Source organism: Diospyros lotus, chromosome 13 (assembly GCF_014633365.1).
Source record: "Diospyros lotus cultivar Yz01 chromosome 13, ASM1463336v1, whole genome shotgun sequence".
Lineage (NCBI taxonomy): Eukaryota > Viridiplantae > Streptophyta > Magnoliopsida > Ericales > Ebenaceae > Diospyros > Diospyros lotus.
The window spans coordinates 1,568,344-1,583,049 of NC_068350.1; the positions used below are offsets into that span (position 1 = coordinate 1,568,344).

The window sequence follows — 14,706 nt, forward strand, 5'->3', positions numbered from 1 at the left end:
ATTTGAAAATATAAATACAAGATGTAATTAAAATAATAAAAAGGTTAAGTGATTACATAAAAAAATGTGAAAGTACATAGGTAAAAATATGAGCTTGGTTATGTATCATTGTTATAAATTAAAGACATTAACAAAGAAACATGTCATTATATGCTAATTTTATTCAAGGATTTTTCGATATTTGATTATGCCTTTTACTGACAAGAAGAAAAGAGAAAACCCTAAAAACTTGTCATCGGTTAAGGACATTCGATGTACAAAATTATTAAAAAGATATTCACTTATTCAAGTGTAACTTTGAGTTGTCAGTCTAAACCCACAAAATACTTCTCTATATATCCCATCATTTTCTGGACAAAATTGTCACAAACTTCCTCAATTTCTACAACCCTACGAGGATCCTTTCCTCAGTGTCCAAACAGCATACAAAACATCAACCTTGATTCATTCATGTACATATATACCTATATATATATATATATATGGGCGGATATATGTGAAAAAAATGAAACTTTTGATGAGGAAGCTTGCTTGTATAGGCTTTCCTTTTCTGGGTTTTTTCCCTTTTTAGAAAAGGTTTTTCTTTCTTTTTTAGTTCATTATTCTACTAGTAAGCTTTGTCTTTGAACAATTTCTGGCTCACAGCATTTAGCTTTGCTTTGGAGTACCGGCGAGACCCCATCCTCCATTCCACCCCGGCTGTCATCATGGCCTCGAACTCTTTGTAACTGATCCTCCCATCCTGTTCATCCGTCCATCGATCCATCCACACAAATCAATCTCACAATATATATAGATAGAGAGAAGTATATATCCACGATATTACTGATTTGTTGAGATGGAATCATGTTTATTACCTTATCCAAGTCGACATCGAGGATGATGTCGCGAACAAGTTGGTCAGGGCTGTTGTTATTGTTGTTGGAGTCGAGGTCATCGTCCAACAAGTCTTGGCGGAGCTCGTCGAACTCGATATAGCCATTGTCGTTCTTGTCGAAGTATCTGAAGGCTTGTCGCAGTAGCTCATCGTCGTTGCCTATTCTCTTGAGGTGCACAGACATTGTCACAAACTCCTCGCAATTAAGCACCCCATTTCCATCAACATCAGCCTTCCAAGAGTGAGATTTCATTCATTACCATCACCAACAAATCAATACTCAAAACACCCAAACATCTTCATCATGCATGCATGCCTGCAATTCCTTCATTTATTCCTTATAGTAAACTAACTACCCATCCACCCAAAAACACAAAAAGGGTAAATTATATGGGTCGTTTGAGTTATTTGTAGAGAGTTGTCTTATAGTTTAAAAATATCTCTAAAGGTTCGTGTAATTTTTTTTTTCTTTTTACCTAAGCACACTCTTTATATCTGCATAAGAATGTTTCTAGATAATGTGAGAGTAGAAACTGTAAGTTATAAGAATCTTAAAAAATATTTCTAAACTGTAGAAGATTTATATACAAATAACTCAAATCACAAGAGATTTGGGTGTAGTTTATCAAAAAAAATTTATAGTAAAATAGTCTAAAGCATACAATGGTTAGTTGCACATGATGAGAAAAACGAGGGTTCTGTACTTTGAGAGATATTTCTAAATTATAGAAGATTTTTGTATAAATAACCTATATCACAAGAGATTTGGATGTAATTTATCTAAGAAAAAAATATAATAAAGTAGTTATAAGAGCTTAGAGTGGTTGATTGTATGAAGAAAAATTAAATATTAATATAATTTAAAAATAATTACAAAAAAACATCTAAAATTTGTTGAAAGGGTAGTCACAGTCATACAAATCACTAAACCATTATTTTTGTTAAAATATTCACTTTCTATTAAATAAGGATAAACAAGTCTTTCCAGTTTTAAGTATAAAAAGTCAATTATAAGAGATAGGTTTAGAGTGATTAATTCAAATAAAAAAGAACATTATAAATAAAAAAAGTGGTGATTTTAGAGACTTGGAAACATCGATGAAAGAAAACAAAATCTATAAAAATAGTATATATATATATATAAGCATCGAACATCGTCTTAGAACTTATAACAAGATTCAAGTAGGTATTAATTAATTGGCTCAAGATTCAAGTAGGTTTTGTAAGGGAGTAATGACTTACAAACTAAGGAGCGATGGTTTAATTAGTTTAGGATTTAACAAGAAAAAAAAAATTAAGGATAAAGAGGTGAATACAGAAGCTCGATGTGTTAAATTGTCACTTCTACTCGATTTGTATATTAGCCTAGCTTATAAGGTAATGATAAAATTAATAAAAATTAAATATTATAATAAACCTTAAATAGCTAGAGATTTTGTAATTAATTATCTGCATATGATTTAACTTACAGCATCTATTAGCATCTGCACATCATTATCAGCAATCTGATGGCCAATCTTATGGAGGCCAGCTTTGAGCTCTTGAAATGTCAAGACTCCATCTTTGTTAGTGTCCATAGTATGGAACATTTCCTTAATAGCAGCCACCTTTTCATATGGTAAGTTGTCTGCTACTACCTGCAATTAAGATTGAGTGAAGATTGAGCATATATGGTTGTTGGTGAAGTTTTTAAGGTGGGGGGTTTGAAGTTTTGGGTCTTAATTATTTCTATTTTTTTATGATTTGATTGTACCCGTTTACGTAATTTACAAGTTTAATTAATGGGGTGAGGGCTTATGACACTTCTAATGAGATTCGAATATCTAGTTTTACTCAATAGCAATAAATTATCAAATTTTGAAATTGAATTATGTTACTTAAGACAAAGTGGCGAGAGCTTGTGGCAGGTGGGCAATGGTGTTGTTCTTTAAGGGATTGTTCATTATATCTGGTATGAGAGCAATAATTGATGTTTCTATAGTCATTCAGTAAATCAGTTAGTTCATCTAATCTAGAACACCGAATGATTGTGCTTATCCTACTCTTCAGTTTTCCTGATCTCTTTTTAGGGGCTAGGTTGGCATTGGTCCACTTATGATGCCTCTCCTCAAATGCTATCTTAGATAGCTTGTAACTTTTTTAGGGCTTTTACCATTTGAGTTCTTGTATCTCTAGTTTATATTTAGTTTTTTTCTTGTGCTTTTATTTTTTATTCGAAGTATGCCCTAACTTTAGTTTCGCTCTTTCCATGTTATGAGCATATGAGTACCCAAGTGAACATATGAGTTTCACGTCCTCATTGACAATTCATGTATCTACTTTGGAGTAGTATGTAACAAATGACTCTTGTCGAGTAGAGTTAATTATCATTTTTTTTTTTTAATTAAAAGAAGTTTTTGAGGGGATGAGAGTGGGGGCTGCTTACCCTAAGGACTTTCTTCTTGAACTTATTCATCAATGAGAATTGCTTAATTCTTGTTCTAACATTCTCTCCCAAGGGAATGTTGGGGACTTGGTGGGCATTGTGTATCCAACGATGTTCTGCACACAACATATGTAGAACTGTTAACCCAGGCATATATATGATAAACATCACTTTTGACCAATATATAAATATATGGAGCATAACCTCAAATAATGTAGGATTAAAAGTAAGGAAATAAAGTACTTCTGATTGTAGTCATGACAGAAAATTTAAATAACTACACGAATAAAATATAAGTACATAAACAAAAATATAAGCATGGCCAACTAAACAATGCTCAAGAGCTACATACATACATACATACATACAGGCATACATATATATACACACAAACATACCCATAGCTTCTTCAACAGTCATTCGACTGTAAGGATTGGGGTCAAGCATAGCCTTCACAAGTTCCTTGGCATCTTCAGAAACTCTTGGCCAGGGGTCCCTATGAAAGTTGATTTTTCCTCTAATAATTGCCTCTGCAGTTCCCTGATCAGTTTCTGCACCACTTGGCAAGAAACATTTTATTAATAACATATATATATATATATATATATTATTTCGTGTAGTGTTGAGCTTAAACTGGGTAGAACCTAGAATTGGCTAAATATATATTTTTACTCATATATATTTTAACGTTTTTTTTATAAATTTTTTATTATTTCAATTAAATTATCAAACTATACATTTTGAGTTAATTGTACAACTCAGATAAAGTATATAACATGTGCACTAAAACGATCAAATTACCTCTAATATATGAAATCATTGTCTTCACTACAACTTCTTTCTTTAGTGGTCGGGAAAGAGGTTAAGGCGTTGGTGGTGGCAGAAGGTGCAGAGGCCATATCCACCAATCATCGACGCCTTTGCCTCGTTGCCTTCCTCTTTTCTCAACTAACGATGAGCTCTACACCTTCTACCATAACCATCGGTTGCGCCTATCTCATTCTTGGCCATTGAAGGAAAAAGCTATGACGGAGACGGTGATCATCATCACATGAGGGGTAATTTGATCATTTCAATGGTGTGTTGCACACTCTTATGTGAGGAGTGCAATTGATTTAAAAATATATAATTTAAAGATATAATTGAAATAATAAAAAGTTTGAGTGATTACACGAAAAAAAATATAAAAGTAGTTAATCAAAAATATGTATTTGGCAAAGTGAAAGTTGTTCAATGAGATTTATCAAAGTTGTTGAACAAACCTCCGAGGAAGGGAGGAACTCCACAGAGTAAGATGTACAGTATCACACCTGCACTCCACGTATCTACTTGGGGGCCATAATCGCGTCTCAGGACCTCAGGGGCCATGTAATATGGGCTGCCTACGATTTCATTGAATCGCTGACCTGACAAAATCTTTCAGAGATCGCAGTTTAGATCTAGAAATTAAACGTGCATGGAGCCGCCAATGCATGTTACAGTATATTTACCGGGGTGATAGAACACTGAGAGCCCAAAATCGATGGCCTTCAATGGAGCATTCTCATGCTCGTTTGCATATAAGAAGTTTTCGGGTTTTAGGTCTCTGTGCAGGACGCCGTGTTTATGGCAAACCTGCAACATGTGCATGAACAAATTTGAGAAGGGCTAGCTAAAGGAACGACGATTCAGTACTGATGGATGGGTCGATGGATCGAAGCATATAAGTGGATACCTGGATGGCCTGGAGGATGGTTTTGGTGACAATAGCGGCTCCTCTCTCCGTGTAATGGCCTCTGGCAACAATCCGATCAAAGAGCTCGCCGCCATGGCAGAGCTCCATGACGAGGTAAACCGCCTCATTGTCCTCGTAGGCCTCCTTGAGCTGCACGATGTTGGGGTGCTCTGGCAAATGCCTCATGATGTCCACCTCCCTCCTCACGTCCTCCACGTCCGTCTCCGTCTTCAGCTTGCTCTTCGATATCCGCTTGCAGGCCACCCTCTCGCCAGTGATCCTGTCGTGGCAGCGGTACGTCACGCCGAACTCTCCTCGCCCCAGCTCCTTCTCGAAGTGGTAGCGCTTGAAGATGTCCCCCCGGCAGGGATCTTTCACCACGGTGGATGTCTTCTGGGAGACTCGGACCTTGAAGAACTTGGATCTCCGGCTGCCGAAGCTGCGGCCGGTGGAGGGGAGGCATCGTTTGCTGCGCCTGTATTGCTGCCGGAAGAAAGTCGCGTCCACGGATGTGCAGCCTCCCATGGGACCAGTCAATGGATCATATGGATTAATTAACACTTGCTATGCACTACGTACTGCCTGCATGCATATTGATTAATTCCCAAGAGATGGAGATTCATGGAAATACCTTAATTACTAATATTCAATGGATGTGTGTATGCATGAGAGAGAGAGAGAGAGAGATGATGATGATGATGATGATGATGATGAATTGGAAGGCAGCCCCAGCCGGCAGCCGCCATTTGTGGAAAACCAGGTTTCAGAAGGTTTGATGGAGAAGAAGGAAAAAGTAGTTGGGAGATAGGGAGGGGTCTGTTTATTATATGCATGTCGGGCCGCTTTTGTAGGGAGTACATGCAACCATCAATTTTGAGCACTACTACTATTTCTCTTTATTTGTTTAATTATAAGGGTACGTATAAGCCTTCTGATTTTATGTACAATATTACTTCTAAATTATATTTATATATATATATATAGAGAGAGATGCTAATACACACACCTTTTTGGATTTTAATGACAGGAAGAATATAGGCTACGGATTTGAATTTGGATTTGGATTGACGGGAAAAATAGAGGTTTTATCAAAGAATATGGAGAATAAAAGAGAAATCAATGAAATAAAATTAGCCTAAGAGGTATTTGGGTGGAAATATTCCCTTTGATTAATATATTTTCTTTGGCACACACATAGCAAAAATGAAAAAAAATTGAGATTAATATTCTCTGGCACTCTGAACATTGCATTTCAAAGGCCCACCTGACATTACCAAACCTCCTCTTCTCCAACCCCAACTCAACCCTCAAATTAGGGCACCAAACCCTCCTCTTCTTCCCCATCTTCTCTTCTCAGCCATTCAACCCTCCCTCTCACTCTTGGAACAACAACCCATCGTTGGACCTCAAATCTCTTGTAATATTTCAAAAGATGTTGAATTCTTCCTTCTTCCACCTGTCTCCAAAGCCTCCCCTTTCCTTCTTTTAAAGATATTTATAATTAAATTTTGTAATCATTGTTAAAATTTCAACTTTGAGGTGACTACTGAAATTGCAACTAAAAGTTGACAAGTTGAAATTGCTCGTTTTTACTCTATAAATATAACATCTCGTCCAACCTTTAAGATATCTTCAATTCACTACTTTTTTTCTCTCTAATACTTTATATTGCTTCCTCTTTTGTATCAATATCATTTGCTGGATTTTATTTCTTTGTTGTTCTTGTCACCTTATACTACTATTACTCTGTAGTTAATAATATGAGAAGAGTTTGTTGTATTTTGGGGTAACCGCTTTTAATAAATTATTATTGTGTATGATAGAATCTATTTTTAAAATATAGACTTCATATTTCAAACTTAATTATTTTTATTATCATTCTTTTGTTCCTTTTCTACCTTCAATTCCTTTGGTTTTTTCCAACAAAATCCTCAGCAATAGCTCTCGAGACCCACAATGGAGAACGTACAAGGGAAAGTTGCCTTCACCGTCGTCTCCTCCACTTCGTTCTGGGAGAACCCTTTCACCATCGTCATGGACACCAGCCTGTTCTTGTACCAGAGCGAGACCTCCGCGTTGCCGTAGAGGAAAACCGAACGCCGGTACTCGGGCTTCCTGAAACTCATCCCGATTTCCCCTGCCGCCGCCGGCGACGCGTTGAGCAGCGAGAGAGGGGCTGATTTGGCGTGGATTTCTGGGTCGCCGCCGGAAGCCGTCGGCTGGTTCCGCATGGTGAGGAAGACGAAGAGTGTGAGGGCGCATTGCATGATCAGCAATAGAGCTGATCAATCGCGAGTCGTTTGTTGGGATCTTTAATCACCAGCTCCACGCCGGCCGGCTCGTTCCCCGAGTTGGCGATGATTTCCACCGGAATGTAGACTGAGAAGGCGGAGACGTCGCCATCGTCGGCTGTCTCCACCGGAATGTAGAACCCAGTTTGGCGACTCATTCTTGATTTTGAAGGTAGATGATGGGTTAACAATCGATACAGCAATTATCAGAGAAGATGATGAACTAGAAGAAGCAGAATCATTAGGGTTATTACGATATACCTGTATACAAATTGTGTGAGTGTATATTATATATATATATATATATATGAAAGATGATGAAATTAAGATGGGTTGGATTGATTGTAATGGTGGTATTGACAGGCAATCCATGGATGCCACGATGAAGAACAAGCTTGAAAAGAGTTAACTTTAGGTTTGTCATGGAAATCAGTTCTTGTTGACAGTTGTGCCAGTGATTACAGTCAAATTATTATTAGTAGTATATTTACAATCATTTTATCAGATTTTTTTGGAAACTGCTATTATTTTGAGCAGGCTGTGTTAACTTTACTTTTTACTTTTTACTTTTTACTTTTTAATTTTTAATTTTGAATTTTGAATTCATTTTAAATTTTTTATTTTGATAGTCTGTTTTTAGAAAATTGAAAACGCGTTCTCTTTGTCATTTTAAAAAATTATTCCTCAAAACAGAAAATTAGAAAATAAGTTCTCTTTGAAATTTTGAAAATAAGTTTTTAATTATATTTTATTCAATAAATTTGATTATTCAATAAATTAAAAATATTTAATGTTAATATATTATTAAAAAAATATATACATTTTAAGGTTAATAAATTTTATAATATTTTTTCCATTACAATAATCAAATATATATAAATAAATGTATTTTGAGTTTTAAGTTTGTTTTGGTTGAAAACACTCAAAACAATTTTTTATTGTTTTGAATTTTCTTTACAAATTTTTTTTTATTTTCAAAAATGAATTTTTAAAAATAGTAAAGAGAACTTGTTTTTATTATTTTAGAAAATTAAAAATTAAAATTGACTTGAAAACAGTAAAGAGAACGCAGCCTAATGTTTTATAAATTTGAATATATTTTTAGTTTCAATTATTTACAAAAATTATAGTGACTAGATATATAATTACTTTGGCCAAAAGAGATGGATATTTTAGTTATAATGTTTATAATCCAAGCAAAGAAATAAATAAATTTGAGTAAATTATAATAATTGTTCATGATATTAGCCTTAAATTTTGAGTAAATTTGAATTGTCCGTCTTACCCTTCTTTTTTTTTTCATCTCTCTTTTAATCTTAAAAAAAATAAAAATAAAAAAAATACCAATAACTGACATCAACTACTACTATCAACGAATATGAACCCGACAATACTTAAGGTTCTGTCACAGTAGATATAAGAAGTGAGAGAGCGAGAAAGAAGAAGAGGGGAAAAGAAATCATAAGGTTATTAGAAGAGCAAGAGAAGACGTGGAAGAAATGATAGAGGCAAAGGCAATAAATAACGGTGTTGACGATAATAATACATAGTCTGGTGCAAAGGTAGCAAGCCTAGCGATGACCCAAGGTCAAAACAAAAGGTGACTGAATTACTGATCGATGGTAGGTGATGTTTGACGATGATATGAGCAAGTGGTGACAACGCAACGCGTTAATATTACAAAGAAAGTTGCGAGCAAGATAGGTCGTTTAGTCATTATATAAATTCAAATAAGGTTAGTTAATGGTACATAGGGTATCAGTGAAACAATGTTCGTAAAATCAAGAGGAATCATTGCTATTATTAAAATCAGACACGTAAATGTAATACTCTACTCTTTGCGCATATTTCTCAACCAATATATATAATGGAAATTTTTTATATATATAATAAATATGCTTCTTAAATTTTATTTAACAAGTTCACCGGCCTCATTATTCCTTAATCTCTTAAGTACCAAACCATGTTTCCATAAGATTAAGGTAATTATAAGTTGTCGCATGAAATGTGGTTTAGCTAGGATCTAACCTGCATTCTACTAAATCCCATTCAAATTTAGTCAATCAAAGTTGGGACGAATACCCTATTTTAGTAGTTTATTTGTTCTTTCTCTAGTTTTCTACCTTAGCCTTTCATTTCTCCAATATTACAAAATAGAACCTTTCTTTCATTTATCAAAAGATATATGCGAGTCATTAAAAATTTAAAAGAGTTTCCATTAAAAGTGAAGGGTTTTGTTTGTTTAGCTGTTGTTTTCCTTCCGACCTTGTAGATTTGGTATTTGGTGTGTTAGGCCTTATATGTAATTTTTGTTGGTCGAGTATTAATTGATGTGTTACTTGTCCCTCTTGTAGGCTCATATTAGCTACAAGTTATGTTATAATCTATTTTTATTTGGTTAGGGATTGGAGTCTACCGATTATGTAGACCTTATACCTCAATGCTTTAGTCCTTTTATAATGGATGTCATAAAAAAATAAAGAATCTAAAGTAAAATAAAGTTGAAAAAATTAAAGATTATTTTTATAACATTAAGTGGTGGTAAGATCGATGTAACAAGAAAAAGAAATGGTGATCAGAATCATCAAATTTGAAAAATTTAGAGATAATATTAATTTCGAATATCTCAATTCCTTCACTTATATGAAGACATGAAGTCTCACATGTAAACCAAGTAAATCTAAACATTTAATACTCTTCATTACTGACCATTTACTATAATAAATTGAGCTTTAGTGATCATACAGAGAGAACCAACCTTTCTTTTCTTACAAGTGGCTAGATTAAGACAAAGTTGGGGTAGTTGGTCTCTAATTCCATTACTAACCTTATCAATAAGGTATTTTCTTAAATACATTTTATGTATTTTTGCTTCTTTTGTTATTATAATTGTCAAATATTATCCAATAAATTTTTATTTAATTTTTTTACGTGTATATTAGGGGAACATCCCCTCTAGTGTGTGTATATATATATATATTTATTATTTAATTTTTTTACGTGTATATTAGGGGAACATCCCCTCTAGTGTGTGTGTGTATATATATATAACTTCAAATTAAAACTAAGGTTGATGGTTGCAATATTATTTCTTTAATTAGAAAGGAAGACTTGGTATTGATTCCAAGTCATGGTGACGGCCCCCTATTTTCCAAGTATTCAACAAAGTTGCTCTCATTTGATGAAGTCAAGTCTTCAAACTAAGAGATCTTTCTCTTTAAAGGGATTATTAGCCTTTATTTTAGTCCAGTTGTTACAGACCGCGGCTTCAATGCAGCAGCACTTAAAATAGTTTTAAAATATATTTTGAATTAGATTACCTCACTTAATAAATGAGACTAAGGAGGTGAGGAACATTTCCATCAAGTTGAAATAATCAAATCGAATTGGTTAAAATTATCGGTTCGGTTCAGTTGGATTCAATTTTTGAATTTAATTATTTTAATTTAATTTGATTTTTATACTAAAACAATTAAAATAATTGAATCTACGATAAATCCGAATCAGGTTCGAGGGGAATCGGTATCAGGGAAAGGGCTCATGGCGCAGACTGTCATTCCCTATGTTGCACGGAAATATCTCATATGTGCCGTTTTCCTATTTTCGAAACGTTTCGAAAACGTTTCTTATTTCTATTTCAGACCCTATTTATGTTTATATTTTTAAAAAAACGTCTGTTTCCACGTTTTCGTTTTCTATCGGAAGCGTTTCTCATTTCTTATCAAAAATGTTTCCATTCCCATTTTCGTTTCTTACACGTAGCCCATTCCTAATTGGTGGTTGACCCCAGCCTGAATGAAGCTCATCAGTTCTGCCACGCTTTTGTCAGTTTCCTCGTCCATATCCATGCCTTGCTTCTGTTCGAGGTTAGTTACTTCGGCTTTTCCTAGGCTGGCCGGTCTTAGGTTGCTGACATGCTGTCCTCAGACCAAGTATTCGGTAAAGCCAATGGAACAGTGATCAGAAGTGAGATTGCCTGCAGCTCCACAGAGGTAGGAGATAGCTCTCCCAATTCTGTGATGCCCAGTTGCTCTCCAATGGAGGAGAAGACGAATTCCATCGCTATCCCCCGTAGATCGGCTCGCGCTCGAACCCGGCCGTCGCGAATCCGGGAGATGGGTCCTCTCTGTAAGCCCCGAGAAAGGGCTGCCGCCGCCCTTCTCAAGCCCGCGGGAGAATATGAAGATGATGATGGTGTCGATTTCGATGAGTTGTTCAAGGAGAAAGGCTGGGTTGACGACGAGAAAGCGAGCTTGTGGCTGTCTTCGGGCCAAAGCTCTCCTTCTTCGTGTCTCGAAGATCAGAGGTTCTCTGTTCTGTTGGATTCGACAGTGGACTGTTGGCTCGTCCCTGATTTGGTATCCCTAGTCGCAAATCCTAGTCCTTTAATGGCTGAAACTGAAAGTACTCTCACTTGCTTCTTCGATGGTTCTAGGCTGAATCCCATGGAAGAAGAGATTCAGATGTTGCAGGAAGATGATGATCATACTGTTCCGGACAATTCCTCATCTCCTTTTGGGATCAAAACCGACTGTGTTTCTGGGTGGTGTGATTCAGAGGCCGAGTTGGATCGAATCCTGTTGGGTTTTCCCAGCCCCTCTTGCCGGAGCAGCTGGGATTCTGAGGTCGCCAGTTCGAGTTCTAGCTCGCCGGTTTCATCCTCCGACGAACCAATTTTCTGGCCAAATGGTGGGAGATTCGAAAGGGGAAAATGGGATTTCTTCATCATGTCACCACGCAAACGGATTGCAGATATGCTGGGACTGAAGCAGAGCCATGAAAGCAAGCTTGTTGGGAAGACGAAAACCAAATTTTCCGGGAAAATAGAATCTGTGGAACCAAGCAGGGATGAAGAGGAATTTGCATCGAATGCAGTAGTGGTTCCAATTGAGAGCTTGTTAGGGCTGGAAGAGTTCGATGGCCATGAGGGGATTGATTTAGAATTTAACAAAGATGATTTCTCCTTGGATGGATCTCTCTGATAGATGAATTAACTGCATAAGAGTTGAATTTTTGGTGGAAACAACACATTGGTTGTGTAGCCAGTACCAACAAAATATGTTGACAAGACATTTGTATTGAATAAATTCGGCTAAATCTATATTTTTTCTCATAGATTTTTTTTGGTTTGATTATTTAAAATTTTTTATTATTTCAACTAAATCTTTAAATTTAATTTTCAAGTCAATTTAATTCCTATACTTTAACCATTTTTGGTGTGATAACTTAAATTTTTCGTTATTTCGATTACATTACTAGATTTACATGTTCAAGTTAATTTAAATCATGTATTTTCATATGTAAAAAATAAAATAAAATGAGATGATAAAATAAATATCACATTCTGTTCACGTCAAAGTATATGGATTAAATTGACTCAAAAATATAAGTTCAAGAGTGTAATCGAAATAATGAAAAATTTAAGCTGCCACAAGAAAAAAAAATATCAAAGTATAAGAAGTTAAATTGACTCGAAAAGATAAATACATGAGTGTAATCAAAATAACAAAAATTTTGAATGACCTCACAAAAAAAAAAATGAAAGTATAGAGACAAAAATTTAGGTTTGACCAAAAACTTTAAAGTGCACCTAATAATTTGTAATTCTCACATGTTGAATAAACTAATTAAAGGTTGACGAACCCATGCCGTGAGAGGGTTTTGATCCCTAATAGTTAGTGCAAGAAGTATGCTCGCTTAGCTACTAGACAAAACCTAAGAGCTCTATATGCTTTAATTGTCAAGCTAGCTACCTACTTATGGAAAGGTAAGTTGCATATGAATGGAATAGCTATAGAAACATGGTCGAGACTTGCTATTATATGCATTTTTTATTAAATTTTTTATCGACTTTATAGTTTTATGCTTAAAACATTTTTTAACCTATCAAGAAGATATCTAAGATTTGAATCTTCATAGAGAAAGATTTTGCAAAAATAGTAATACACTTTTCAGAGGTAGATAAAAGTGTTCTATAAGTTGCAAGTCAACAAATTTTATTTGATGGGTTTTAAGTGTCTAAAGTAGTCTCTCATAATTGACTTTTTGATACTTAAAACCCTTTAAATATTTTTTTTCTAATTTTATCAACACTTTATTAATCGTGGGCAAGTCTATCTGCTATTTTTGTGAAATTTTTCTTCATAAAAATTAGACCTTAAGTAGATTTTATTAAATTAAAAAATAATAGTTGTGTTTCTATAAAGTTAATAAAAAATTTAAAGATAAGTGTGTGTGTGTCTATTTTCTACTATAAAAATCTCTCTCATTTTCTCATTTTTCATAAAATTCGAGTCAAATCTAGATTTGTTCAAGAATAGCTTAGATGCTTATTGTTAACTATGGTAGTTGATAATCACTAGCCTATAAACCTAGCAAATAATTGGGTTTTTTCAAGAAAAACCTAGATGGTTCTAACTAGAGATGGGAACGGATTGCTTGCTAGTAATTATTTATTTATTGATGTAATATAGTGGAGAGAATGAGACAGGGTATTTTGAGAATTAAAAAAAGAATAATTATTTTTTATTAGTAAAAGGTTACTTATTATACAATTTATAAAGTCAAGAGAAGTTAGTTAACATTTTAAGAAACATAGGCATGATTGATACATTTTAATTAACCCTCAGTGGTATTTTGTGAAATTTATATAAACTAAAATTAGTAATTGTTTTTTTTAAATAAATTTTTTTTAGAATTTCACGAGAAATTATAGCATCTTTATCATTATTGATAACCCATCTTCACTTTCTTTGACAACAGATAATGGCCGCCACACTTTTCACAATTGTTATTGCTTTCTTTTTTTTCTTTTTAAACGACAGATGAATGTTGTTGTTCGTTGCCTTTTCTTTTTGCCTACCTTACATTATAACAACTTTTTCTCTATAGAACTCACCCAACAATACTTTCAATTTCTCTCTCTGTTTTCTTTGAATCTCAATTTTCTTAATTCGTTGACACTATTATTACCAAAAGACCACCACCAAAAATCACTGCCATTGCCTTATTTCAAATCGCCACCACCCAATTATTTTTTTCTCGAGCTCACCATTCTTTGCTTGCAAATCAACCATCGCTCAGCAAATTTAAGCATCCTTGTTTAATCACCATCACATATGAGCATTTGTTGTTAAAAGAATGACATTCAAGATTAAAGAAACACACCATAAAAGAATTTCAATTATCTAAAACTCATTCAACCATTATTAAAAAAGTTTATCAGTTCATTATCGACGATAAAAGGGCTTGAGAGTGATTTTATTGTTCTTGATAGAATTGCTTGCATTTGCCACTAGAGGAGTTGTGATAACATTGGACGACTTTTGATCGTAAGTGACAAATAGGTGAGAAGAATATAAAAAACTAAATTATAACTATCAAATAATTTTTCTTTAAA

General features: G+C 34.4%; 1 protein-coding gene across 1 annotated transcript; it reads right to left on the bottom strand.

Moving 5' to 3' along the window:
- Positions 1-607: 607 nt before the first annotated feature.
- On the bottom strand, positions 608-5,541 carry LOC127788740 (calcium-dependent protein kinase 24-like). The gene is made up of 8 exons (XM_052317335.1): positions 5,017-5,541; positions 4,793-4,916; positions 4,565-4,708; positions 3,701-3,853; positions 3,303-3,418; positions 2,347-2,514; positions 858-1,109; positions 608-742 (listed from the first exon to the last, which is right to left on the bottom strand). The coding sequence occupies exons 1-8, from the start codon at positions 5,539-5,541 to the stop codon at positions 608-610; spliced, it is 1,617 nt and encodes a 538-aa protein (XP_052173295.1).
- Between the last annotated feature and the right edge of the window lie 9,165 nt (positions 5,542-14,706).

Excerpts from the sequence above, each read along its gene's own strand:
- LOC127788740 (XM_052317335.1), bottom strand. The coding sequence starts at position 5,541 with ATGGGAGGCTGCACATCCGTGGACGCGACTTTCTTCCGGCAGCAATAC. Across the intron at positions 4,917-5,016 it reads CCATCCTCCAGGCCATCCAG|GTTTGCCATAAACACGGCGT; the intron begins GTATCCACTTAT and ends CACATGTTGCAG. Across the intron at positions 2,515-3,302 it reads TCAAGAAGAAAGTCCTTAGG|GTAGTAGCAGACAACTTACC; the intron begins GTAAGCAGCCCC and ends TCTTAATTGCAG.